Source organism: Citrus sinensis, chromosome 9, assembly GCF_022201045.2.
Source record: "Citrus sinensis cultivar Valencia sweet orange chromosome 9, DVS_A1.0, whole genome shotgun sequence".
Lineage (NCBI taxonomy): Eukaryota > Viridiplantae > Streptophyta > Magnoliopsida > Sapindales > Rutaceae > Citrus > Citrus sinensis.
This window is the reverse complement of record NC_068564.1, coordinates 15749731-15768354: the sequence shown is the minus strand read 5'-3', so window position 1 is coordinate 15768354 and position 18624 is coordinate 15749731. Positions and strand designations below refer to the sequence as shown.

At 29.8% G+C, this 18624-nt stretch overlaps 1 protein-coding gene and 1 non-coding gene across 5 annotated transcripts; one reads left to right on the top strand and one right to left on the bottom strand.

Annotated features, from left to right (window-relative positions):
* Positions 1–1126: 1126 nt before the first annotated feature.
* LOC102607066 (uncharacterized) lies at positions 1127–5816 on the top strand. Of its 4 annotated transcripts, XR_008051994.1 has the most exons (6): positions 1127–1727; positions 1818–2933; positions 3044–3084; positions 3214–4019; positions 4839–4937; positions 5070–5816. It is a non-coding gene; the product is annotated as an uncharacterized LOC102607066 (transcript). The 4 variants fall into 4 exon arrangements; XR_008051995.1 differs by having other exon boundaries at positions 1818–1928; positions 2033–4019; XR_008051993.1 differs by having other exon boundaries at positions 3044–4019.
* A 139-nt stretch (positions 5817–5955) lies between these two features.
* LOC102621846 (xyloglucan endotransglucosylase/hydrolase 2-like) lies at positions 5956–7499 on the bottom strand. The gene is made up of 3 exons (XM_006492934.4): positions 7033–7499; positions 6747–6940; positions 5956–6528 (listed from the first exon to the last, which is right to left on the bottom strand). Exons 1-3 carry the CDS (start codon positions 7306–7308, stop codon positions 6132–6134), a joined length of 867 nt encoding a protein of 288 aa, XP_006492997.2. The 5' UTR covers positions 7309–7499; the 3' UTR covers positions 5956–6131.
* Between the last annotated feature and the right edge of the window lie 11125 nt (positions 7500–18624).

Below are 18624 nucleotides of genomic sequence, written 5' to 3'. Positions count from 1 at the left end.
TGCCTACTAGAGGCAACCCAACCAAATAAATGAAGTTGAGGTCAATAATACAATAGAATATCCTCCATTTACTAGAAAATTACCAACTAATTGATCTATTATATTCTGCTAAAGGCAACCTAGCGATCTATACACGTAATAGCAAAGAGGAAATTTGGCTTGCAAATGGATTTATACTTGTTGCAGTTTATTGTATTTGTTTGGTTATAAATTGATATGAAATTAAATTATATATATTGGCTTTTATTCTTGCAAGAGATTGATTATTATAAAAGTAGAAATGTTAGTGAGGGTTGGAGTGCAAACTGATGATTTTACCTTTTGTAAACATGCATTCTCCAACACTATATCCATGAGCTTGGAAGCAATGAAACCTCCAACCACTTTTTTGCCTTTATAGCTGGACACGTAATAGCCTTCTAGTCTTGTGGTCCTATTACTTCTTTAGTGGTATCAAAAGGACAACTAACATGACATTTTCTCATTACTTGACTAAAGAATCTTTATTCTTATTGGGTCCTAGTCCTTAACCAACCAAAAGAAGATATTTTCGTTCTCTTTCATGATAGCATGCACTGTTCACATGCTAGCCCTAACCATTAAAATCTAGTTTCGGATAATACCTTTGATATTGTATATTTTACTAAAACTGCCCTTTTTTTAAAGATCTTACCTCTAATCTCTCTTTGAACTATCTTGATGCCCAGTCAAACAAAGTGACTTCCCCTTATTGACTTTTCATGTCATATGTCACTAAGTTATTAACCTACGATAGCATCTAGATTTCTCCCAAACAAATAATAATAATAATTGCTATTGATATTATTATTATTATTATTATTATTATTATTATTATTATTATTAGTAATAACAATTATCCTAATGATAATAATAGTTGTAACAATAATAATAAAATTAATAATAATGGTAATAATAACAATTAAAAGTGCAGCACTTTAGGAATGTGCTCTAGAGATACACTTTTTTTCCCTAAAAAGGTTATTTAATTTTTGAATATTTTATTTATACAATTATATTTTTTAATATTTGTACCCAGCGGGATAGCATTTTAAAATATGTCCTAATCATCATAGTCGATCTGACCTCCAGCTTCCCGCCAAAACAAAGTCCTTGCCCCGCTCACTTCTCCCGCCAAAAATGAAACAGAGCTCTGTTCCTTCCCATATTCTTTCCCGCCAGGTGAAATCTTTCTGACTGTGTGTGTCTCTCTGTGTGGTACTGAACCCAGCAATCCCTGGCCGAAGAACGAAAGCTGAGCTCCAAGAAACATACAGCGACGGCCAATGATCTTCATCCAACAGTGAGGATGTTCACTCGCAGCAAATCCCCAAATGAACCTCCACGGCTACCGCTACGGCCGAGCCCGCTTCGATTTTTTTCCTCTACCGTTTTCCGAGAAACGCAGAAGAACAGTTCTGAATCAAGATTCCTCCAATAATGTCGACGGTGGTGATAACTTGTCTTGCTTTTTAATCAAAGATCTACGCACAAAATGTGTTTTCCCAAATGGGCTCTCGTACAATTCTTGTTTTGAGCCTAAAAAGTTTGAAGAGGGTTCGGTTGAAGAATCTGCTCAATCGACACCGCCGGATATTGACCTTTTTGTTGACACCAAAGAGGCGGAGGAAAATGGAAACCCTAATGTGGGATTTGTTCCGGAGAAGCAATCAAATAAAATAGATCAGAAGAACTCTAGGATCAAATCAGTAAGAGCCTGACATTTTATATTATTTTTTTCATAATGATTATTATTCATTTGGCATAGAATGATATGATCTGTTCTGTGTTTGTTCAAGGTATGTAGTTTCTTAGGCCATGCTTTCGAGTTAAGCTTTTTAAAGCACCAGGTTCATTCAGTTATAGAAGATTGCTTCCCTATCTGATGGATATCTCCGAAGAAAATTCTTGTAATTTCTATGCTTCTCTACATTTTATATTTTTAAATTTTTGTAACTATTTGTTTGCACATATTATATTTGACTGAAAGATTCATAAACTATCTTTTAGCCAGTGTTTATAGGTGGTCAAAAAATGGTTCTGGGAGAAAATGCACTTTTAACTTCTCATGGTCATGGAAATTTGATAAATAAATCAACGACAGAAATTGGTCCCGCCAAAAGTAATAATCTTGGTTCTGGTAATCAATCGAATTCAACTCCCGTTGGGTGCATTAAGGAACCTTGCAAGGTTCAGCAATTTTCTCATGCCTTGATTTCAATGGTTGATGAGTGGCCAAAGCCAATTCTGAAAGGAGGAATTCAGAAATTCACCTTCAAGTATAATTCTGTCTTAGTTAGTTCTTGTGACACAAAGTTGATGGATACTGGGAAAACGGAAAATATTGGTGTTGGTAATCCTGAAAATATGAACAATTTGATTTGCAGCAAGTCCTTCGTCCTGGAGGAGAAGTGCAATACTGGTAAAGATAATAAGGATGGAAAATGTTTTGATGACGCAAGCAGTCTGAAATTGAAGATGTTTATAAATTTGATGTAGCGGGTTCTTCTGAAGTTAGCATTGTAAATGATGCAAATTCAAACTTGTCTGATGGAGAGCTGAATGAGACCTTAAGCAATGCAGAGCAAAAAGATGATCAGAATATAGAGGTTCTGGACCAGATTGACAACTCAAATAAAGACTATCCCCTAAGGACACCACCAGATAGTGACATGATTAGCAACCCTGAAGTGGCTGAAAATGGTGGTAATAAAAAATGTATGCATAATGAGGATGGTATTCCTGGGAAGACTTTAATTGGAAGTAGCCATAGAAGCAATATCTCTGCTAATGACAAAACAACTGGCTCCAGCCCAAGGAGCAGACTGGAAAGATGCTTTTATCCTTTTAAATTTTAAGATCTTATAGCTTATTTGAAGAAAGAAGTATTATTTCGGCTCGCTATTTTCATGCAGGTTATATCAATTAAGCAATATGCTTTTGCTTTCATTATAGGCTGAGAATATGTAATTCTCAGTGTTATTATACCATCATGTATGCTAAATTGTTCTTGTTATGTTGATAGGTTATCAATTGACTCTCACGGTTGAAATAATTCAGAATGCAGTGAGTTCTAGAAGGACACTTCCATTTTTGAAAGATGTTGCAGAAGCTAGTTCCCATAAGTCCTGTTTTATTTCTTATGATTGGGGCTGTATGCTAGGAAGCTAATGTTTTCATGTAATTATATTTCAGGTGCTTCTAGAAAGGACCATGTTCTAAAACATGGGAAAAAATTAGAAGCAAACCCTCCTGCACCACCTCTTGTTTCTGATTATCAAGAAAGACCACTTGGAAATCCTAAAGGGAATGATTACCATGCTGAGCATCACACTGGTCATTATAATGCTTTGCCAATCTCAGCAGCAGATGCTTCTTGAAATGATCAAGAAACAAATTCAAAACAATTAAAAGATGTTAATAAATCTCCTGATCCACTTATAAGCAGCAGGAGCAGGATGTTCATTTTGAACAGGATATATCAGATACAGCTAGGAAGTTGGAGAGTGGCCCTGAAATTATGGATATAAATCATGAAATTATTCTGTTGGGCACACAATTATGTCCTCATTCTACTTCTGGATCTTTTTTGAGAAAAAATGATAAACAGGCATTGTCACCTCCATCATCTTCGAGTATCTAAGAGAATTGCAGTAGTCCAGCAATAGAAGTTAGCAATGATGCAAAGCCAATTGAAGCAGATAGCTTGCATCAGAAATTATCCCTCCATGCAACTTCTTTTTGTTTGAATATTTCTGCTCCTGTTTTTAAGAAAGGGATTCTTAAAAGAAATCCTTGAGGATTTCGAGGGCTCTGCACTTGCTTGAACTGTTTCTTCCTTCTGTCTGCGTGCAGAAAAGGCATTTGAGTTTTCAAGAAATCAGATGCAAGATGGCGGACAAGTGTCTTCAGATTTGATTAAGGAACTACCATGTATACGGAATATGTTGGAGAAATCTCCTTTCAGCACCAATGGTCATGCTCTTATCAGTGCCTGTCAGGTTAGCACTCTATAAACACCGGATGCAATTTTCTTTTGTAACTTTTCTGTCTATGATAGCGGGCTACTTTCAATTATTTGCAGTGATTGCTTGATGGTTGGTACTCTAGCAATTGCATCAATCTTGTAATGCTCATATAAGTAATTTAGCTGTTTTTAAGAAATTTTGCCGTATTTAGTACAAACTCATCAAAATTCTTCTGTTTCCAACACATCCTATTAGAATGGTGTGCTCTGGATTCTTTGATGATGGTAGACACAAAACATAGGTAGACTTAGGTTTCTCCACTAATCTATCCTACAAACGGGCCCACATTTGAGGTAGCTTAGTTAGATAACAAGGAAGGTCACTCGTTCATATCCAGGAGTACTTCAATACCACAAACATCATAAGTTCGAAAAATAAAAAGGTCATCATAAATTCTGTTTTATAATATTTAGATACTAAATTGATAATTCATATATTAACACATGCATTTACTACAGAACCTTCAGCTTTAGTCCATGAAAACATGCAATTGAATATCAAAAGAGCTCTACCTTATGAAATTCAGACTAAGGTCTGTGATCATTCACTTAATGAGACTTTATTAATCGTGATTTGATCATTCACTTGATGTCTAATATCATTACACAGTAATCTTGTTCCAAGCTCTTGAATCTCGCTTTGGATGCCGAATGTAGCATTTTAATCTGCATTTGCTGAAAATTATCGTTGTTTAATTTGGACCTAGATCTGTCAGAAATTTTTCTGATTGGAAAATTTGGCATGACGGGTTCTTGAAATTTCTTATTTGAAGTTCATATGTTTTCGAATCAGGTAAAAGAAGTTTTTCAAAAAGCATCTAAACCAGAGGCAGCGGCACGAATCCGCCTTAGCAAAATGAATTTTAATCTCAGCATTCATTGCAGGGTCACTGTAAGTTTAGCTTTAATTTTCTTCTAGCATTAATCTGTTCATTTTCAATATTCACTGTTTTCTTGTTAGGGTTAAACAATGTGGTACTTCTGGAAACATGTAACAACAGCATTCTTCTTGTTTTTCTTTTAGTGCACTCAGGGACAAGGGTGAGATTTGCCAATGACGTTGAAGAAAAAGTGATTGCAAAGTCAGACTTGCCAAGATAATATTCTTGAGTAGGGGAGACCAAGAGAAAAGTGATGATGAAAAGAGAGCCATGATGGAAACATGGTGAAAATTCAATATTTTGGAGGCATGTTCTATGCACACTCAATGTGTTTGGCTTCAAACACAGATCTTTGTTTCACAGTTGACTTGTGGAACATGCAGATAAGGAATTTGCTCATAGCTTCGCTCATTCTTGCATATATACATACTCGGTTCCAATGTTATTGGAATGGTTGGACACTTGAGTATGAGATCTTGTTTGAGTTATGCAAACCATTGCATTTGTGACAGGAAAACATATACTCAAATTTCTAGAGGAAAATTCTTGACATTCATATGTACCATATATTATCAATTGTTACCTATTGTTTTTAGCTGATGTTTGAAAAATATAAAAGACAATAAAAAAATTTACTTTTATTTTAATTTTTTAGATCAGAAATTTTGTTAATGAAATGTAATAGTAATACAATACACAAAATGACAATAGGAAAAAATGACTATGCTTTTGCATCATTTCTTTTGTAATATCATATTGCTGCCTGAGGTCAGATTTTGATTACTGGAAGTGGAAAGTCATTTGTTGAATTAGAGAGAATGGTATGTTCTGTTCTGTCCATTCGGAGGAGGATGTTATGCTCCTGGTCAACAATGGAGGAGGACAAATAAGTACTTTCATTGAGTCTTTTTAATCTTTAATCAGTCAAACTTATGGAAGTTTTGACCGCTTAATTCTATTATTTCTTCAATATTGTATTAGTAAAGAGCTGGCATAAAATATAAGCTTTGATTCCAATTGCTGCATAGCTTTGCTTTTAAACTGAAAGAAAACTTTTATTCTATGCAATGAAATATACAAACACACAAAACCTCAAGTGATCAAACAAACGAAGTAACAAGAAAGAGAGAAACAAGAATGAGATTTATTACAAAACAAAGAATACTGCTCAAAGCCAACCACAGAGTCCCAGTCATCAACTTCAGCTAGTGTTGTCTGCACTCAGAAGAAAAGCCTTGTGGGAATCGTTTTAAATCAGTGCAATAGTTATAAATCATGAAATATTTCTGAACCCATCTGAGTCTTCTTCTGCTTGTGGCATCAAGCTCGTCTCTAGCCTGCCATTGACGCTGAGCATCCGAAACTGAGGAGCTTGATGACCATTTAGAGCCACAGTTGTTACAGGGAATGGCTCTGAAGTTACGGTAATATGCTGTGAAAGGAGCCTTAGTCCAGTCAGTTTTCACCAACCCTCCTCTTGTAGCCCAGTCATCAGCATTCCAAAGACTTGAGTAAATCTTCATTGGTTGGTTTTTAGGGAAGGGAACTCCAAGAGATTCAGCATTTTTGAACACTCTAATGGGAATGTTATCTACCAAGAAGCTGAAACACAACACGAGCAAATTAGATTGGATCACGTGTACCATGTGTTAAAATTAGTAGCAAACGAGCTAGTGTAAGAGATACTATTTAACCCAAAAGCTTAAGTTGATAAATAAAAATTAGGACTTAAATAAGCCGAAGGACAGGAACCTAAAAGTGAGCGACCCAACAATAGTATTAAAAGACAATTCTTAACAAGAAGAAGAAAACGAACTTACATGACGTGTTGGGGCTTCCAGATGACGGAGTAAGTGTGGAAGTTTCTTGTGGGATCAAACCAGAGATAGAATTGTTGCTCCCGGTTGCCTTTACCCTGAGCGAATATATTTGTGTGAAGAATGTAAGGCTGACCGCTCACATTTCCCAAGAACTCAAAATCAATCTCATCATGAGTCGGCCCTTGCGAAGACAGCTGCAGCATCATCAGCGAAAAGAATATGAATGATCAATATGAAGCAAATTAAATTTAGAGAATTAAAGAGGTGATAATGTGTGAAAGCATACATAGTAGGCAGTGACAGTGCCAGCAGAGTCACCAGCAACAAGCTTGAGCTGCATATCAATTCTGCCAAATAAGTAGTCTCTCTTGGACTGAAAACCAGAGCCAGAAACTCTGTCTAGAGACAGAGAAAGAAGTTGGCCGCCATTGAAAATCTTAGCTCTCTTATCACCCCATGTTAAATCAAAGTCTTGATAGAAGCTACCCACAGCTGATGAGGCAACAACCATCAAAACACTCACCAATAACAACAACCCATTACAAGAATAATGATAACCCATAGTTCTTAATTTGCTGTATGAGTTATAACACAACAAGAGAGAGAAGCTGTTTGTTTGAAAACCTTGTGACAATGGGGTTTCGAAAGAGGCTATATATATACACACACATATGATGATACGAGAATGGAGCTAGGTTAAGAGGGTGGGTAACGCGTGAGTAATAACTGGAGGAGCCAAACCCAAAGCTGTTGCCAGCTTAGCACACCATCAAAGCTGGAGCCTTTTGTTTGTTTTTGGCCATGCACCGCACTGCTAATACCATGGATCTTTCGTTCTTATCTCTCTTTTTCTGTGCTTTTTTTTTTTTTTACTGTGTAAGATTTTGTATAAAATTTTATTTTTAAAAATTATTTATTGCATTATTGGTTACGGAGAAAGACGCTTACAATTTTTTTAAGTTGCTATTTGAGCATTAGCAAAAGGCTGTTTTAATTTTATTTTTTAAATATTTATTTGTTTACCTATATAATAAATAGAAGAGTAAAAAAAATAAATCATCTCTTAAAAAGTTCTTCAAATAAAAATAAGTTTATATTACTTCAATCAAATTTTTTTCACCAAAATAATAGTAATTATACCACTTTTTTCTCTTCAAATAATGATGAGATAGAAAACAATATAATAGTGAATTAAAAACTCTAAAAGATTCTCCAAATAAGATTTTTCAAATGATATAATGCGCGTCACTCTTCCATAATAAAGAGAAAAAGACAATCTCATTTAAAAAATCACATTCGAATGATTTTTTTTGAACCTTTATTACTTATATAACTCTGTAAATGAGTAGTAAAATCTCATTTGAAAAGTTTTTAGCGATGCTCTTATATTTCTATGTTACAACGGAAAAAATAATATTTTTAAATTTTTTTACTATTGGGATTATACAATCTGGCATGTATTTATCAAAATATAAAATTAATTCTACAAGTTAAAATGTTATATTTTCTTTCAACAGCAAGATTTCAATATTTAATTAATAACGTAAGTGGCGTATTAGATCTAATAGTCATTCTTCCCAATTGATTTGAAAGAATTAGACTGAAAAAATTTTATTTAATTCGCTATCCAAATTCGAATTCGAATTCCTAACAATAGAATAAAAACATTGATTTTGAGATTTATCTATCCGTTTTGAAAATATTTCTACATATTAAAAGAAGGAAAAAAAAAATAAAAACACTTTGACAATGATATTGATGGCCATGCATTCCAAGAATGAATGTAAACGTGGGGTCCAATTCCCATGATTGCAAAGAAAGAAGGGGTGGTGGATGCCAACTGGGAGTGGTATGGAGAGAATAAAGGGACCTTAAGTGTTTTTTGAGAATAAGGACCACCAATTATGTTCCACCTATCCACTAGGTTTTTCCCACGTGGATGGGTGATATCTGAATCATCGTCTTTCTTGGGCTTGGCCACCATATTCACTTCTCTCTCTCTCTCTCTCTATTTATACATATATAAAAACTTTTTTTTATTAAAGATATTTTTTATTTTATTAAAGTGAAAATCTTAGCAAAATATAAAAAATAAAAATTTTAGGGTTCAGGCGTTCAGCCACGTTGCCATGATAATATGATACCGTGTTTTTTGTGTTTTTGTGATCCAACCAATTCATCACAATAACTGTATAAGTAAATGCAACGGCACCATATGTTTACTTAAGTTATTAACATTGCAATCCCTCTAATTTTCTAAAATATTAGAAAAAAACATAATTATTATTATTTTACTTTCTCAGCCCCGTAATAAGCATCCTTCTCTCTCCTTGTCACACAACCCATGAGTAATCTTTATATTTTCATTTTTTTTAACTTCTTTCTTAATTTTTTATCTTATTTCTTTTAGTAAATATTCTTATTTATTGGCTAAGTTGTTAAATAATATGAAGAATGAAGAAGTATGAAATTTTCAAAGGATTTTTATTATTATTATTGGGTAATTATAATGCATGATTCAGTACACATGCATGAGAGCCACAACTTCTTAAATATAAAATAAAGCCTGTGATTACTTCCTAACTTTAGAAAGACAAACCCCTTGATCTATTCCACAAATACAATAATAATTCATAATTCTCCAATTATTACTCTCATTCCGGTATTTACTTCTATAATTAATTATCCATCATATTGAGAAAGTACATAATGTTAAAGCTGAATAGAGAAATGAACAGAAGTTATTGTTTCCTCTATTTTTATTTCTCTGGTTTTATTATGGGATTATAATGCAACTGAGTATTAGTAGAATTATTTTTTCTTATCATTTTATGTATATTTTGGTAAAATTTGTAGAGACTTATAATGAGTTTAACAATGATATAATTCATATAAAGATATCTAATAACTTTGTTGATTTGATTTTTATGAACCAAAATGAAAACTGAACAAGAGTTCTTTCTTTTTTTTTAAATAAGAGATAGAAATAAATAAAGTAAAGTTCTTCTAATAAGTAAAAACCTAAAAGAGTTACTCAGTGTTTAGTTAAACTTCTTTTATATTAGGCCAAAAATTTTATGGTTAAGCTTTCAATAATAATAATAATACAATTTGAGATGGGTAAGTTGTGTTAGTGTTTGCACGCATTCAATCAAATTCAAATGAAGGTAAGTAAATCCTAATGAATTTTTAACATGATTTTCTTTCTAACATTAGTGATTAAAACTTTGTGATTTAAGGTAGTTGGATTAGGATTTTCTCGTGATCTAATCTTCTCCCAAAAAAATTCATTAACCAATTGGTAATTAAAAAAATTAAAATATAAAAGTAGCTAAAATCTTAATCATATACTAATATTAAAGGACAAGTGGCCCAAAATCTTTAAAATCCAAGGATAACTCAGATTCAGTTAGGGTATGGAAAGGATTAAAAAGTATGAAGAGAGAGATATATGTTGAATCTTCATTCTCTATATTCAAAAAAAATAAAAAAAAATGATTTTGCTTTTGGCAAAAATTGATCATAAAATCAATTGATTGTGTCAAAAATTGACTAAATAAGCTTATTATGTTGGAATTTTTTACAACTTCCATAAAGCAAATAAACCCTAATTTGCATAAATTTCAACCCCTAAGATCATAAAATATCATGATTTTCACATCATCATAATTGAGAGAAAACATACGTTAATCCATAACAATTTTTTTCTTGATCAAATCTCACTGCAAAGAATTAAAGATTAGCAAAATTAATTTCTCTCTCTTAACCCCTTTAGAGTAACTTACTTTCTTGATGGATATAAAATTAACGTGATATCCCTTTTTATATTAGATTAAGAGAGGACGAATTTTAATAAAATCCTAATTTCTACTTTCCATCAAAGTGGGCAGTTAGTTTTTCCCAATTGACCAATAAGATTTTAGCCCATAACTTATTTTATTATTTAAATCCCAATTATGACTTTCGCCAACATATTATCTTTGGGAGACCACAATCCAACCATTGTAGTAAAATCAACTTAAAAACAGGAGACTAAATATAGCCAACAGTAGATCGAATCCAATTGATTGATTTGCTATAAGCCCCTCTTATTGCTTTTTTTTTAATAAATCCTCTTATTGTCTTTGAAATTTTAAAAATATGAAAATTATATATGAAATTCTAAAAAAAAAAGAGAGAAGAAGAAACAAGATTTAAAAAAAAACGTGGAGAAGAAAAAAAGAAACAAGATTAATATTAAACCATAGACAACAAGAGAGAGAAAATAATAAATAATTTTTAAATTAGGGCTTATAAGTTAAAATTTAAAACCTATAATTTTTATAATTTTCGAAAAACAAGAAGGACTATTGTGTAATAGAGCCATACCTAATACTTTTGTCTCAGATTTTACTACATTGAAATATGTATTTTTTATCTATTAGTTTATTAAAATTCATATTTTTTTTATATTTTACTGAGAATTTTATTTTAACAAAATAAGTATATTCCAGTTTTATATATATATAATTTTTATATAAAATTTAAATATTATTTGAGGTATATTAGTATGAATTGATTTTGAACTGTCACTTTTTTGCTTTAAATGTTAAGTGACATTGCATTTGCATAATTCCATTGGAGTAAAAGTAATCACGAGACCAGCACGGCCTGTGGTCATTGACCGTTGTGGCATAGGCTTCTTTTCTTTTTGGAAGAATTCACAAGTCTCTGTCTTCAGTTTATTCTTTTCCTTTTCGAAGAATTCACAGGTCCCTTCACGCTGGAATTAAAACAAATGTCCTCTTTTATAAATGTGAGAAAAGTAAATACATATTTTTGAATAGGATGTCCTTGAGTTACACTGTAATCTAACTTACATCAACTACCAAATTGTAATTATTAACCTAAACGTGAAATCAACTAAATTATTTTTAAATTTCTAATACCAATTTCAGAGTTAATAAAAATTACATCGTAACGTAAATTAACACGATCCTTTCGAATATTAGTGAAATGATTATATATAAATATATATATATATATATATGGACATAGTATAAATATATAATTTCAATCTCTTAATACTCGCAAAGCGTAAGATATGAAAATTGTGAGAAATTAAAAATAATAATTAAATTGCTATTGGGGTAAATTCTTCTTTAACCCCATGAATTTTTTTTTTCTTGAGAAGGATTAACCCCGAGAATTTGAGTACAGTACCTCCTTATATGTAAACTGCGGTTGGCTTTCTTTAGATAAAATACTCCCTCTGCTAAAAGAAGAAGTAATATTTTCAAAATTTTAAATAGACATGCATTTAAATTTTTAGTTTGCACAAAACGCACCCGCATGGCTTTCTCTTTAGTCAGAATGATTGAAATATTCCAATACACATGATGATGATATAGCATCGTACATTAAAGCTAGCATGGTTTTAAGTTACTTTATTTGTTCACTTATAGTTTAATGAAATATTATTTTAGTGAAGGTATTAATGATGTTGAGATTAAATAAACTTCATTTTTCCATAGTAATCAAATCCGATGCCCAATCTTAACTTCTAATCGCTTTTCTAAGTTAGATTTAGTCATACATAATCATTTTTGGGCTACAATTTATATATATATAGTTAATGAAACAAATGCGTTACTGCTGGATCCAATACGTAAAGTGATGCATAATGACAACGATTAGCTAATTCTTGGATCATATATGCTTATTCACTTTATGCTACTAATTATTCTCCACTAATCATTATTACTCGGCATTATCATAAGTAAATGTGACGACGTTAGACGACAAGACCATATAAATATGAATTGGCCAGTTGTGTTAGGATTTATCTATTATCGATTTGAAATGTGCTACTTGCAAGATACTATTTGTCTATGGTTGGCTTAACTTGTGGGGTTGTGTTTGTGATATTAATAACCAATTAAGTGTCATACCATTTGAGAATGATTTTTCACAGGTAGGAAATAATACTAGGCCTTGTTTAATGTTCAAGATTGTGATGTTTTAGATTATAGTGCAACAACTTTGAACTGGAATTACTAACAAATACAATGAACTAATTAAGTTTCTCTGAGTTTTCTTATATAGTAATAATTCTTAAAGGGAGAGTGACATTTTCTTTTTACCATTTGCCTCCCTAAAATTTTAAATTATCCTATTTCTTTCTTGAAAATAAAATTTTAACCAAAAGAAATGATTGTTTTATAATTGGGATGAATTATTTTTTTGTTAAAAATTTTAAAATTACGGAGGTGATACGGGATTATAAAAATTGTAAGGAGATAAGTGGTATAACTCAAAAATTATAGAAGGAAATAAAATGTGCTAAAAAATTAGTGAAAAAAATTTACATTTACAAAAGGCCCTTAAATGGTGTGGCATATATAGTTAGCCTAGGTGTAGCTAGCTTAATGTTCATTAATAAGGCTAGTAGGGGCAGATAATCATGAAATGCAAGCTGGGTAGGTTCATGCATGAATGGCATTAATTGAGTATATTGATAAGCTCCTACTCACCATTCTAGATTTTAGTTAAATAAAGCCAAGCATGAACAATTCCAAATTCCAGTTCCTGTTTGGCTTTGGTCAACCTAAGCTGGTGGCAATAGCAAATAGCTATCATTTTCAACAAGCAAAAGCTCCTAAATTGGTGAATAATTTGGTATTAGTTGCTCATATGTAAACTGTGGTTGGATTTCTTTATGTTTATTTTAATGCCACCAGCACAAGGTATCTGCCGTAGGAGAGGGGGCGAAGAAATAGAATCATGATTATTTTAATGCAATTTAAACTCTGCTTGCTAGTGTGTGATAACGGTATAAGGTTGAAGGAAATTGCTCTAATGTGTCCAATAGATTTTTCTTTGAGGAAAAAGATCAAATTTCCATGTTGTATTAGTAAATAAACCATTTCTCATGTCATGTTTCAAAACCCTCGGCTGTAAAAAAGAAGCTAATTCTTTTCTTTTCTTTTTTTTCTATATGATTGGCATAGTAAAAATCCACCATCAATTAACAAAATTTTTGGATAAATACTCGTTAGTCCATATATTAGCTTAAGTGTCCGTTTAGTTTATATATTTTAAAAATACTTCAAGATGTGTCTACTATTAAATACATTATACTTTTATCTTTACTTTTTCTTTACTTTTACAATAATATCCTTGAAACAATTCTTTATACTTTAATTTTTTAATCTAAAAAAATTAACTAGAAAATTAACCAATAATTACTTATTGTCAAATTAAAAAATAAAAATCAATACGAAGCAACTGATACTTTTCATACCCTTGCAACAATCTTGCTAATTATTATTTATAAATAAATTAATACCAACCAGTTTAAAAAAAAGATTAATATTCTTGCAACAAACTTACTAATAATTTTCCATAAAAAAACTAATTTACCATATTAATCCTAAAAGTAAAATAACATCAACTAATTTTTTACTTACGTTTAAGCCTAATTTGATAAATTTACATTTTTTTCATTAATATCTCTAAAAATATTGTTGCAAGAGTATTATTGTAAAAGTAAAGAAAAAGTAAAGATAAAATCGTAATATAATTACTAATAAGAGTGTCTTGAGGTAATTTTTAAGATACAAGAATTACACGGATACTTAATTCAAAATATAGAAATTAACCAAGTATTTTTAAAAAAATATTTTTAGGGCAAAACAGTAAAAGACAAAATACGAGAGTTATTTGATTTTTTTTTTTTTTTAACAATACTAGAGTTTTGTGAGTGTAGAAGAAATTGATTAATTTCGACAAACATCAGGATGTTTTTAGCAATCATTTTTTTGTTCTTGACTTAATGTGACGTGAGACTATTAATATTAATCGCCGAAATCAGTCTTCATCAGCACGCCAAAATCTTTGGACCTCACAATCACGGGCTTACCAACCGAGCAAGCAAGCGCGGAGTGCTTACTTTGAATTATATGATTGTGTGTGAGAATGAAACTACATTATTCGTGGGGTCATAAATTGCAATTACATTATTTGAATTGAATAATCAAAATTGTAGGCTTTCTTAAAGATTATATTTTAATTGGACGCGTGATTGCGATGATTAGTTGGCAATTAAAGATCAAAGGAAACATCTTGGTACTGGAGCCCTTTCACTACCAAACTGTCTGGTTGCAATTGCATGCGAAATTCCGCGTCAATAATTCAGCATCGGCAGTGCCACACAATAAAAATACAATTATTTATAATAATATTAAAATTCCAACATTTGAGTCACTAATTTGACATTTAATACTATATATTATTCATTTATTAGATGATAAATTTTATAACTTACAAAATTACTTAACCATTAGTTAGAAATTAAATTGCAATTTAAATGTTGAAATTCTTAGCATTACTCATTATTTTATATATAATCTTATATATTAGGGTAAATGTTCTTTTAATCTTAGGGTTTAAACTAACCACTTAGGCAATTTATATATTTTTTAAAAATTACTACCAATTTTTCCGTTTTAAAGAAAAAAGTTGGATGAGGTTATCTAATTAGTAATGTCATAAGTGTGAATGATTAAGGCAACGATTGCATTATGAATATTGAATAAACACCGACATGAATTATGATTAGCAATTATTCCTAAGCACAATACAGACTAATATAAAACTGTGGTTAGGTATATTGCAGTTAAACTACAATATTTAAGTATGTTGCTGTATTTTGAAAGTTGAGTTAATTTTATCTATATTTGTACGATAAAAAATCTATAATATATTTACTCTTTTTATGAAAATTATGATTTAAAAATAATATTACATTATCAACTTTTTTTAATAGCTATAATTTTTTTTCACAATAATTATAATTTTAATTAACCACACCTCAATATGAGATAGTCCTTAACTCATGCATAACAAAAAAATTCTTATCATAATATATAATAATGATATACATCAATCTAATCATAGCATAAGTATATTAAAACTAGAAGAGGTCTTCCTAAGTTGCATTTAACGTAACTTACAATTATATAAAATTTATTTCCTAATTCACCTGACCTCATTATTCTATTACTTATTTTTTACTGAAAAAATCTAATTATAAGTTACTATAAATGCAATTTAGGAAAATGCAACTAAAAATGATCTCTGAAAGAAAACTTGACATAAAGCAGCCTAACAAAGTGACAGCATCCTCCCTATATTTGTAGCGGTAGAAAGTATGAGAGGACTACAACGTCTTTCTATGCAATACAGCGAGTCCCAATAATGCTTTGTTTCTAAAGCCCTCAACATCGATTCAAAAGTCCCATGAATTTTTGGTTCGTCTTAGGTAGCATTTACTTTTTAGATTGAAGTAAGAATTTTAAGATTGGGAGTGGAGGTAGATTGTTTATTTACACTGAAATGAAAACATGAAATGGAGATCAAAATTCAATTTATGTGTTTACTTTGTTTTGAATTGGAAGTAAATAGTTTCAAATTATAATTTTATCCTTATTTAAAGATTATAGTTTTTTAATTACAAAGTTAATAAAAAATATATTTAATTAATAAACATTTATTTTATTATATTTGTAAATTTATAATAGTTATTAATATTCTTAATTATGAACATCACAATTTTTTATTAATTTTAATTTTAATTATATAAATTAAAAATTATTGATAAGGGCAATATAAATGAAATATTTTTACTATTAACATAGTATGAAATTAATATTTTCTTAGAATAAACTATTTATTAGTATTAATTATTAATATTAAATAAATATAATACCAATATTTTAAAATAAATAGAATAATATTATATTTTCAAATAAAGATGGTTTATAGTAATATTATTAATTCTCTATTAATATAATAATATTATTTTTAAGTAATTTAGACTTAGAATCAAACCAAATTATTATTTAGTTAAATATAATAATATTATTTAAATAAATATAATATTATTTAAATATTTATTAAATTTAATTATAGTAAATTTAATAAAAAGAGGGTAAATATAAAATGAAACATATTTTATTTTATTTAGTACAAAATTAATATTTTCTTAGAATAAACTATTTATTATTATTAATATTAATATTAAATAAATATAGTACTATTATTTTTAAAATAAATATAATAATATTATTCAAATAAATATAATATAATATAATTTTATTTATTTTATTTTATTAAATATAAAATAGATGGGGCCCACAAAGTGAGATTTCCAATCCGAAACTAATTTGTTAAAATAAACACTAGAGTAGAAAGAATCCACACTCTTTACTCCCACTCTAGAAAATAAACACAACATTATTGTATACAGCCGCTTTTTATTATTTTTTAATGAAGTATCAGTACATAGTCGGCCACGGGCCACCGAATCAACGGTTTTAAAACAGGCCAATGTTAAAGGTGATTATCATACAGATACCCCTATTTTAGGAAAAATATCAAACAAATCAATTTAAACTAGAAATGTACTAAAAACCCCTCAAGTTACATGAAAAAGTTTTTTTTTGTGTATTAAACCATCTGGTATCCGAAGACCACATTGGGCCCCGACTAATCCAGATTCGAGTTGGGTAAGACTGCTAGAGTAGCAAAACTCTCCCAATTAGTATTTAACGTAACTGTATTCCCAAGCTTCGAACCAAAAATTTAGTTAAGCTAGAACAACCCCATGCCAGTTGATCTACGCGCTTCTTAGTAGTGTTTTTTTTTTTTAATGAACAACAAGAAAAAATACTTAAATTTTAGATTAATTTAATTTTCAATTAATCTTTATGACTTTAGATATCTATTATAGTTTAAAAGAAGATGAAAAATATAGGGGGTCATAATAATATGTTTTCATTATTATGTAGAAAATTGATATTTCATAAAATATAAGGGGGTTCAAATATATTTTAACTTATTAATATTATTCTCAGATATAAAATAATAATGATAAAAAAAACTTGGAACATCTATGTATGATATTGGAATCTAATTAAAAACATAAAAACATAAAGGTTGGAACTTTAAAATTTAAAAATTAAGAAGTTTAACTCAAACTAGAGATGTTGGAATTTGATTAAAAAAAAAGAGCATGAAAGTTGGAACATTAGAACCAAAAATAAGTTTAAATATTTATCTATAATTTTGGAATTTAACCCCAAAAAAATAAAAAATAAAAACCAAAATTGGTGGTTAATTAGTTGAAAATTTATAACTAGAAAATGAGAAAGTTTAATCAAAACGACAGACTTATCTGTAATGTTGGTATCTAATTGAAAAGTTAGGCTTCTCAACAAAAAAAAAAAAAAATTGAAAAGTTAGGAGCATCAAACCCAAAATTGTTGGTTAATTAGTTATAACTTTAGAACCAAAAAAAATTAACAGAAACTAGAAACTTATTTGTAATGTCAGAATCTAACCTTAAAAAAAACAAAAAGGATTGTAAACCCAAAACTGCTGGTTAAATTAATTGGAACTTTAGAACAAAAATATGAAAAGTTTTAACCAAAACTAGAAACCATTTCTATAATTTTGGAATCTGATGAAAAATTAGGAACATAAAACGCAATTAAATTAGTTGGAGTTTTCAAATCCAATGTCAGAAAGCTTAACCAAGACTTAGGACTTATTTATAATATTGAAATTTAATATAAAAAAAAAGAACATAAAATCCAAAATCGGTGGTTAATTAATAGGAATTTTGAAAGTTATATAAGAAAGTTTAATCAAAACCATAAACCTATTTATAATATTGGAATTTGATGAAAAAAATGGAAACATGAAAGTTGGAACTTTAAAATCTGAAAATGAGAATATTTAATCCAAACTAGAGACTGATAAATCAATTAGTATCTAACCAAAAGTGTAAGAAGATAATTATTTTATAATTTTTTCACAGTTTATTTTGCCATATCTA